Genomic DNA, 9,346 nt, shown 5'->3' with positions numbered 1-9,346 from the left:
TCCATCCAACGCAGGCAGTCCCCAGCTACCCCTGGATGACCCCCAGCTAGCCCAAGCCGCCCTACAATCAGCCCTGGGTGTCCCCCACTATCCCCGGATGCCCTCCAGCAAGTCACAGGCACCCCGCACCTGGCCCCGGGTGTTTCCCACTAATGCAGAGTGTCCCCCAGACAATTTCCAACACCCTATAGTTGGCCCTGAATGTCCCCCAGCTCGTCCTGGGTGTCTCCCACTAGCCCTGGATGCCCCCCCAGGTACTTCCCGGGGTCTCCCACTAGTCCTGGATAGCTCCCAGCTAATCCCAGGCAGCTCCTAGCTAGCCCTAGGTGGCCTTCGCTAGCCCCTGGTGCTCCCCAGGTCTCTCTAGGTGTCCCCCACCAGCCTTGGGTGCACTCAGGTAGCTCCAGGTGTCCCCCACCAGCCTTGGGTGCACTCAGGTAGCTCCAGGTGTCCCCACTAGCCCTGGGTGCCCGACTATCCCAGACCCTCCCCAGTTATTCCCCGTTGCCCCAAGCAGCCCCACGGCTCCCTAGGCCACGCCCGCTTCTCTAAGCCACGCCCATTGCTCTTCAGGCCACGCCCACACCCAGAGCCTCGTTCTCCAGCCCCGTCGCTGAGCCCCGCCCCTCGCCGCATGTCTCGCGACATTTGCGGGGGAGGGCGGTGCGAGATGTGTGGCGGCTGTGTGGGCACCGAGTACCCCGAGCGGGTGAGGGCGGGCAAGGGGGGCACTGACACCGGTCCCGGTCCCGGTCCCGGTCCCGATCCCGATCCCGATCCCGATCCCGATCCCGATCCCGATCCCGGTCCCGGTCCCGGTCCCGGTCCCGGTCCAGGTCCAGGTCCAGGTCCAGGTCCTAGCCTGTGCTCCCGCCCTAGGGCACCACCTGCCTGGAGGGCGGATCTTTCCTCCTGAACTTCGTGGGGTGCGCGCAGTGCGGCCGCCGGGACTTCGTGCTGGTCAGCAACCGGGCCGAGGGCCTGCAAGACGGGGAGGAGATCGTCACCTATGACCGTGCGGTGGGGGGCACCGGGGGGGTGAGGGCCGGAGGGGCCTTGAGGGGGTGGGGGAGCTTTTGGGGTCTTGAGGGTTGGGGGCCCTGAGGGGACCTTTGGGGTTGGGACTCTTAAGGGCGATATTTGGGGGATCCCTGAGCCATTCCTGGGCCTTAGGGTTCACTGAAGGTTGGGGGTCTTGAGGGCTATGAGGGGTCGGGGGTCTGGGGGTGTTGAGTATTGGGGGAGACCTTGGGTCTTGAAGGTCTTGAGGGATGCTGAAGGCTCTGGGGGAGCTTTGGAGTCTGGAGCTTGGGTGATCTTGAGGGTTAGAGAGGGCTGGAGGGGACCCTTGGGATCTTGGGGTCTTGAAGGCTGGGGCGCACAGGTGGAGGTTTTGAAGGTTGAGGCCTGGGGATAGCATTTGGATTCTGGGGGGTCTTGAGGGCTGGGAAGGGGGGGCTCTCGAGGGCTGGGGCGTGATGGGGTGGGGAGGCTCAGAGGTCAAAGGAGGGGGAGGCCTAAGGGAGGATTAGTTTGAGTAGGGAAAAGTTGGGGCCCCGATATTTGGGGGGTCCCTAAGGGTGGAAATGGTGGATGCCCAGGGAGGAGGTCTCAGGTTTTAGAGGGAGTATCAGGGAGCTACTGATGGGCATTAACGGGGGTGAGTTGCTGTGGGGGAATTTTGGGGGCTTGATGTTTTAAGGACTGGGACGTCTATGCCCTGGGAACAAGGGCAAGCATGGAGGATTGGGGCTTGTCCCAAGAGATTGGGACTAGGGGGATACCCCAGGGACAGTGTCCTTGTCCTCTCACCCCACTGTCCCCTGCCCCACAGACCTGTGCAAGAACTGCCACCACCTGATCGCACGCCATGAGTACACCTTCAGTGTGGTGGATGACTACCAGGTTTGTCTCTTGTCCCCCAAAAGCCCTTCCCAACTCTGTCTCTGGAATTCCAGACCCATCCTTACATGGGCTGATTCCCACCTTCCCTGGGACAGAGCCTTGAAGGATTCAGAGCCCCATCCCTGTGTTCAGGGCTACCTGGAGACCCCCCAGCACCAGTCTGTGCCTTGTGGAGGAAGCCCAGCTCACCTGGCATGGGAATGTGGATGATGGGAGGAGGCTGTGACCCCCATTCCTCATTCCTGGCACATCTCCTATGCAGCAAAGGGCTGGAAAAAGGGCTCAGGGGAGCCAGTGGGGCTGGAAACGAGATCCCCTGGCTCTGATTGCAATCGGGGATCGGGTACCAGATCTGGCTCAAGTTTCCCTGTGGGGGAGCAGGGCTGTGGCAGCCCCCCTTTTTCCAGCCCCCCCTTTTCCTTCCCCCAGGAATATACCATGCTGTGCCTGCTCTGTGGCCGTGCAGAGGATTCCGTCAGCATTCTGCCTGATGACCCTCGCCAGATGACCCCGCTGTTCTGATCCCCGTGTGTGTCCCAGGATGAGCTTTCAGGAGCTCTGGGAGATCCCTGGATACCTGGCACTGTATTTATGGGGACCACACAGTCCCTGACATAATTTGCCCCTCCAAACTTCCAGCCTGGATGCAGCGAATACCCAACACCGGATGCTCCCATGTTTCTGGAGCTTTTTGGCTTTGACCCTGACTGCAAGGATGGGATGCAGTGCCACATTCCAAGCTCCTGTGTGCTGAAGACATAAAAGGGTCCCTAAAACAGAATCCAAAGGGATTCCCACCCCATCCCACCTCAGGAGCCCTCGTATGTGGGGTAATAAATGTGATGTGTGACAGCTTGCTGGCACAGGCAGGAGTATTTTGGGAGTGGGCTTCACCCCCTGTAGTTGGTGAAGGGTGTTGGGAACTGATGCAGGAGACTTTTTCCATCCCAGAAGCCTGTGGAATTCCTCCTTGGCCCTTCCCAGCACTGGAGAGTGCAGTGGAGAACTGCACTTTCCAGTGCTCTCCTAAACCCTGCAGAGAAAGGACTTGGATCATTTTCCCTTCCCACAGAGTTGCTTTGGGGTCACTTCGCCCTGCCCTGGGGTTTGGAACCTGGCCCTGCCCTGCTGGGAATTCCCTATTCCTGAGGCAGGAAGGAGCTGGGTGTGGGAAATCACTGCCCTGGGGTGGGTGAAGTGTTGCTCTTGGCACCCGGCCCCAGCAACACCCATGGGGAACTGGGTGCAGCCAGCCTGGCACCCACCTATCCCTGAGCCTCCATTTCCTGGATCTGGCCTTTCAGGACTGTATCCTCCTTCCCGTTCCCCCTAAAAACCACATGTTTCCAAAAACCTCACGGATCCATTTACACTCCCAAAAACCACGTGGATCCAGGCACGCTCCCTGCGGCTCATTTATTGCCACCAGCCCACGCCACCCCAGCGGCTCCAACCCTCTGCCCCCATCAAGCCCCCTCCCCGTGGAGGTTTCAGAGGGGGCTGTCACTCTGCGGAGAGCTGAGGCCACCCCGGGGTGACACCAGAGCCAGGATCACACCAGAGCCAGGATCACACCAGAGCCAGGATCACACTGGAGCTAGGATTACTTGGCCAGCTTGAGGAGACGCTGGATGTCGGGCTCCAGCTGGGCTGTGGGCACACGGGGGCTGTAGCGCCGGAACGGTTCCCCCTCAGGCCCCACCAGGAACTTCTCAAAATTCCAGGAGATGTCGGAGCGCCGCACAGGGCTCCAGACGACAAAGCGGGGCTCGGCCATCAGATGTGCGGGCTCGTCGGCCGGTGCGGGCAGGTGAGCCTTGAGGTAGGCGAACACGGGATGGGTGTCACTGCCGTTCACCTGGCACTTCTGGAACAGGGTGAAGTTGGGCTCGAAGCCACCCCCGGGCCGCACGTGCTTCAGGGTGTTGAGGATCTCCTCGTTGGTGCCGTTCTCCTGTGGCGGGGAAGGAGAAATCCAGAGCCCTGTGTTTCCCAGCTCCTCGCCCCCTGCCTCGTGGCCCATAGGACTTACCTGGTATCCAAACTGGTTACAGGGGAAGCCCAGCACGACCAGCCGCCGGGGGTAGCGGGCTTGGAGCTGGTTGAGCTGGGTGTAATCCCGCACCGTGGTGCCTCAGAGCGAAGCCACGTTCTCGATCAGGACCACGCGGCCCCGGAAAACACCAAAATCCACTTTCTCCCCCTGCAAGGAGGTGGCGCTCAGGTCATAGAAGGACTTGGCGATGGGGATGGTCATGGCTGCAGGCGTGCGGCTGCTTGTGCCCCGTGCCCTGCGCCGCCTCTTAAGGGCTTCCCGGTGCTCACGTCATGGTCCAAAGGTCTCCAGGCCCCGCCGCAGCTCAGGAGAAACCTGAGCTGCCCGTCCCACCCATGGAAGTAGGAAGGTGGCACGGGGCCAAGGCGATGCTCTACCTGCCTCAATAATTCATGGCACGGCATGCTGCGGCTGCTCATCCTGCTGCCTGCGGGGTGTGGGATGCTCCCAGCCTAGCATGGCATGTTCCCGAGGGTTGGGAATGGCAGTGAGAGTTGGGGAATAATGGGAGTCAGGGAATTACAGGAATCTGGGAGCTGGGGCTCTGTGGGGCAGAGGAGGAGGGGACAAGTGTCCCAGTACTCCTCCTTGCCTGGTGCTGCCATGGCATCACCTCTGGGGCCTCCTGTGCTGCCCATCCCAGTGCCCACTAGTCCTGGGGCCCACTGGTCCCAGTACCAGCTCCACCCTTGGGCCTATCTGCTGTGGTGCCTAGCATGGTCCTGTGGTGCCCATCCGAGCACCTGGCAGCATCCTGGTGTCCACCTAGATCCCAGTAGGTTCCGCTATCTTAGTGCCCACCATCATCCCAGTAACCACCCATCCCAGCCCATCACCATCCTGCTGCTGGCTCATCCCAGTGCTGCCACCAAGTTTTCCGGCCCTGTTCCCACAGCTGGGGCAGAGCTGGTAGCCTGGCAGGCTGTGGTGGTGGCCATGGCACTCCATGGGCATCATGCCCCATGTCCCTGTGACCAGCCTGGAAAGGGGACACCATGCTGGCAGCCCCAGATCACCCTCAATTATTGATCACCACTCGAGTGTCCATGCCCAGGCTGTGCCTGCTGCCATGGCATCATGCCCACAGCCCCCCTGGAGCACACAGACCACCAGCCCCTCCAGCATCACCTTTATTCTGCAAACCACTGTGTAAAACCGGGGGTCCCACGGGCATGGGGTGGCACAGGGTGGGCACACAGTGCCTGGACAGCCCCCACCCTACCCGCGAGCTGAGGAGGGCACAGGTGCCAGGATGGGGGGGCCCCCCTTGCCACGTTCCCTGTCCCTGGGGGTGTCCCATGTCGCTCCCCACTCTGTGGGGGCTGCCTCAATCCTGCCCCTACCATGCCCCCTGACACAGCCTGGGGAGGAGGGGTCGGGGGGTCCCAGCCTTCAACACCAGCAGGTTTTGGGGGTGTCCTCGCTCCCCAGGGGCTGCTGCTCGTCCTCCTCCAGCCGAGCCAGGGTGGGGGCGCGGGGCAGCCCCCGCAGCTCATCCAGCTCCTTGCGGTGCGCCTGCAGCACCAGCTCCGTCAGCCGTGTGAAGGACTGCGGGAGAGGGGTGGGGTGAACCTGGGGGACCTCTCCAAGACCCCCTGACCTCTCCAGGCCCCCCAGGCCAGCCCCAACCCCCTCAGAACCCCCCTGCCCCAGTCTCCTCATACCTCCTTGATGTTGAGGTTGCTGCAGGCACTGGTCTCGTAGAAATCCATCCCGTATTCCCTGGCCAGCTGCAGCACCAGGGGTTTGGCAGGGAGGGGGGGTAGCATGATTTGGGAGGAGGGGGGATTCAATACCCCTGCCCCCCTCTCTGGAATGTGAACAGCCGGGCACGGACAGACAGGAGAGCTACGGGGGGGCTGGCATAGGGGCACACCTGGGTTGGGGTGCTGGATGCTTTGGGGTTCAGAGGTCACTGAGAGGGATACTGGGAGGAATTGGGGATTGTTGGACACCCTGGGGTAGCACTGGGCAGTAAAGGGGTTTCCTGGATGCTCTGGAGCTGCTGGGGGAGGTCAGTGGTCCCTGGGTTCAAACTGCAGGAACGTGAGGGGTCACTGGATACAGGTAGGGATGTTTGGGGGGGATCCCTGGATATGGGTTGGGCTGCAGGAGGGCTGTTGGGGCCTATGTGGAATGCAGGGGGGGCTTGTGGAGGGTCTGGCCATGCTGGGATTGTAGGGAGGTGCACTGGGTGCTTTGGGGGTCAAGAGGTCCCAAGGGGGACACCAAGGAGGTCACTGTGTGCTTCAGGGGCACAGGAGACCTTGCTGGAGGTGCAGGAAGAGGTTAGGGGTCTTTGAACATTTTGCAAGTGGGGAAGAGGGAGCCTTGGGGGTGCACAACCACTGCAGAGATGGCGGGAAAGAGGGTACCCGGACACTGAGGGAGCTGGGTACAGACTGCAAGAGGATGGGGGGTCCCTGGTCATGCTGGGAGGGACTGGGGAGGCTTGGGGGTCCCAGATAGAGGTAGGGCTGCAGGAGGGCTGTCGGGGTCCCAAGTGCCGGGGGGGGGGCTCAGGGAGAGGCTGGCCATGCTGGGGGTGCAGGAGGGGTCCTGCCCCCTGGGGGGGGCACACAGCAGCCCCCGCTCACCTGCAGCCCTTGCTCTTTGGGCACTTGCCTCTTGTGCTCCTCGTCTGCCTTGTTCCCGATGAGGATTTTCTGGACGCCATCGGGTGCGTACTGGGTGGGGGAACAGTGTAAGGACCCCCCAACACATGGCTGGGGAACCCCCAGACCTCCCCTCAAGAACCCCCACCTCATCCACGTCGCTGGCCCACTTCACGATGTGCTGGTAGGAGCGCTCGCTGCTGATGTCGTACACCAGGAAAATGCCCTGCAGGGGGTGGGGGGCGGCTGTTGACACCCCAAAATTGTGCCTCAGTTTCCCCTCTCCTGTGTAGCAGGATGGGGAGCCCCCATACCTGAGCCCGCCGGTAGTACTGCTTGGTGATGGTCTGGTACCGCTCCTGGCCAGCTGTGTCCCTGCCCAGCGACAGCGGGTCAGTGCCACCACCCATGGCATGAGTATGGCAGGGCTCAGCCCTTAGCTTGGGTGGGGGGAGCAGGACTCAGAACCCCCAGAATTACTTCTCTCTTGCCCCCAGGTTCCAGTGCTGCCACTCACCAGATCTGTATCCGCACCTTGATCCCATCCACCTCGATGGTCTTCATCTTGAAATCGACACCTGGGATTGGAATGGGGTGTGGTGTCCTGGTGTTTCCCTTTCCAGGAGATGCTGACACTGGGGGCCCTCTGGTCCCCTCCTCCCTCCTGACCCACCCCATGCCCCAACATGGCCTGGTGCTGATCCCCGCACCCAGTGCCTGGCCTTGCAGGAGGCCTCGGTGCCAGGTGCTGATCCCGGTGCTCCCAGTTCCCTGGTGCTGTGGCTGTCCAGTTCTCCCAGTTCCCCAGCGCTACGGCTTCTCGGTGCTGTGGCTTCCCAATGCTCTCACTTCCCGGCTGCATGCTGCTCCCGGTTCCCCTGTGCCAGAGGTGCCTGGTCCTCCTGGTTCTCCCATAGCCAGGATTTCCTGGCTCCCTGATGCTCCAGGGAACTGGCTCCCTGATGCTCTCGGTTCCCTGGAGCCGCGGCACTCCAGAGCCCCCGATTTCCCAGTTTCCCTATGCTGCACCCGGCTTGTGGATGCCCACAGTTTTACCGTTTCCCGATGCCCGTTACTTCCCGGTTCCCCGGTGCTGCATCTCTCGATGCTCCTGGTTCCCCGGTGCCCACAGTTTTCCCTCTCCCCAGTGCCCGGTTTTCCCGCTCTCTGGTTACCTGTTTCCCCATGTTCCTAGTGTTGCAGCTCTCCAGTGCCCACGGTTAACACTTTCCTGGTGCCCCCGGTTTTCCCGTGCCCACCACTCCCCGGTGCCCCGGTTCCCACGACTCCCTGGTGCCCTGGTTTCCCGTTTCCCCGATCCCGTGGTTTCCCGGCAGTTCCTCGGCAGTCCCGGTTCCCCGATGCCCACGGTTTTCCTGTTCCCTGGATTCCCATTTCTCGGTTGCTGCGTCTCCCGGTTCTCCACTTCCCACGGTTTTCCCGCTCCCCCGTTGCCCTTTTTCCCATTTCCCCGGTGCTGCGGTTGGCTCTCCAGTACTCACGGTTTCTTGGTGCCCACGGCTCCCCAGTTCCCCGTTTTCCCTTTTCCCCGGTAATGCGGCTCCCAGTGCTCCCGGTTACCCGGTGCTGCGCCTCCCCATTGCTCCCGATTCCTTGATGCTCCCGGTTTCACGTTTCCCCGGTGCCGCGGCTCCCCGTTTCCCCGGCATATCCGTTTCCACGGTGCTGCGGCTCCCAGTCTTCCCGGTTGCCCGGTTCCCCGATGCTCCCGTTTCCCCGGTGCTGTGCCTCCCCACTGCTCCCGCTTCCCCGATGCTCCCGGTTCCCCGTTTCCCCGCTCCCGCCGCCGCGGCCGCCGTGCGCTGCCGGTGCCGGTACCGATGGTGGAGATGTGGGCGGGGTGGAACTGGTTGTCGGTGAACCGGCAGAGCAGGCAGGTCTTGCCCACGCCCGAGTCCCCGAGCAGCAGCAACCGGAACAGCACGTCGTACTGCTTGGCCATGGCGGGCCCGGGCCGCCGCCGCCGCCGCCACACCGGGGCCGCTCCGGGGCCGCGAGCTGCGCCGCCGCCGCGCCGGGCCGGGCTGGCACCGGGGGATGCACCGGGGCGGGGCGGGGCGGGAGCGGCGGCGGCGGGAGGGGGCACCGGGAGGGGAAACGAGGGGGGCGACACCGGGGATGGACCGGGGGATGCTGTGGGGAGCGGGGAGGGGACACCCGGGATACACCGGGAGATGCTGTGGGGAATTGGGCGGCGACGCGGGGGATGGACTGGGAGGAGAGCTGGGGAGAACGGGGGGATGGAGCCAGGAATGCACCGTAGGATTTGTTGGGGATGCTCTGGAAAACCGGAGGTGGGGGACAGGGGATGTACCAGGGGGAGCAGCGGCGACTCTGGGGACTCTGGGAGCACCAGGGATGTACCCGGGATTGCTCTGGGGGCATTGAGAACTGGACAAAGGGGCGCAGCAGGGGACACTGCGGTGACACAGAGCTGCACCAGAGGGACTGCTGACACTTAGGAGGGATGGGATGGCACCCAGCAGGACCTGGACAAGGGTGCGTTGTCCAGGTTTTTCTGTCCAGGGACAAGGTTCCCGTGGGAACTTGTGAGAGTAAACAAGGCAAAGGACAGGGCTGGCACATGGGTCAGGACAACTCCCAATATAAGTGCAGGATGCAGGTGGTGGGATGAGGAGCAGCCCAGATGAGAGGAATCTGGGGGAGATGAGAGGCTGGATATGACCTGACAAGGTGTGCTGGCAGCCCTGGAAAGCCACCCATGTCCTGGGCTGTGTTGCTGGCAGCA

General features: G+C 62.7%; 3 protein-coding genes across 9 annotated transcripts; 1 reads left to right on the top strand and 2 right to left on the bottom strand.

Annotated features, from left to right (window-relative positions):
• The first annotated feature begins 642 nt into the window (after positions 1-642).
• Positions 643-2,757, top strand: CHURC1 (churchill domain containing 1). The gene is made up of 4 exons (XM_036383658.1): positions 643-709; positions 880-1,015; positions 1,835-1,905; positions 2,335-2,757. Exons 1-4 carry the CDS (start codon positions 671-673, stop codon positions 2,425-2,427), a joined length of 339 nt encoding a protein of 112 aa, XP_036239551.1. The 5' UTR covers positions 643-670; the 3' UTR covers positions 2,428-2,757.
• Positions 2,758-3,296: 539 nt separating this feature from the next.
• GPX2 (glutathione peroxidase 2) lies at positions 3,297-4,977 on the bottom strand. 2 transcript variants are annotated; one of them, XM_036383657.1, is made up of 3 exons: positions 4,339-4,977; positions 3,938-4,108; positions 3,297-3,859 (listed from the first exon to the last, which is right to left on the bottom strand). In XM_036383657.1, the coding sequence occupies exons 1-3, from the start codon at positions 4,378-4,380 to the stop codon at positions 3,509-3,511; spliced, it is 564 nt and encodes a 187-aa protein (XP_036239550.1). In that variant the 5' UTR covers positions 4,381-4,977; the 3' UTR covers positions 3,297-3,508. The 2 variants fall into 2 exon arrangements, with proteins under 2 accessions (XP_036239550.1, XP_036239549.1); XM_036383656.1 differs by having other exon boundaries at positions 3,938-4,977.
• Positions 3,997-8,764, bottom strand: RAB15 (RAB15, member RAS oncogene family). Of its 6 annotated transcripts, XM_054515146.1 has the most exons (8): positions 8,416-8,764; positions 7,094-7,154; positions 6,891-6,951; positions 6,725-6,802; positions 6,559-6,648; positions 5,626-5,691; positions 5,305-5,509; positions 3,997-4,108 (listed from the first exon to the last, which is right to left on the bottom strand). In XM_054515146.1, exons 1-7 carry the CDS (start codon positions 8,537-8,539, stop codon positions 5,354-5,356), a joined length of 636 nt encoding a protein of 211 aa, XP_054371121.1. In that variant the 5' UTR covers positions 8,540-8,764; the 3' UTR covers positions 3,997-4,108; positions 5,305-5,353. The 6 variants fall into 6 exon arrangements, with proteins under 6 accessions (XP_054371121.1, XP_036239546.1, XP_036239547.1 ...); XM_036383653.2 differs by lacking the exon at positions 3,997-4,108 and having other exon boundaries at positions 5,079-5,509; XM_036383654.2 differs by lacking the exons at positions 3,997-4,108; positions 8,416-8,764 and adding an exon at positions 7,752-8,363 and having other exon boundaries at positions 5,079-5,509.
• Between the last annotated feature and the right edge of the window lie 582 nt (positions 8,765-9,346).

The sequence above is a fragment of the Molothrus ater genome, chromosome 6, assembly GCF_012460135.2.
Source record: "Molothrus ater isolate BHLD 08-10-18 breed brown headed cowbird chromosome 6, BPBGC_Mater_1.1, whole genome shotgun sequence".
Lineage (NCBI taxonomy): Eukaryota > Metazoa > Chordata > Aves > Passeriformes > Icteridae > Molothrus > Molothrus ater.
This window is presented reverse-complemented; position numbering and strand designations above follow the sequence as displayed.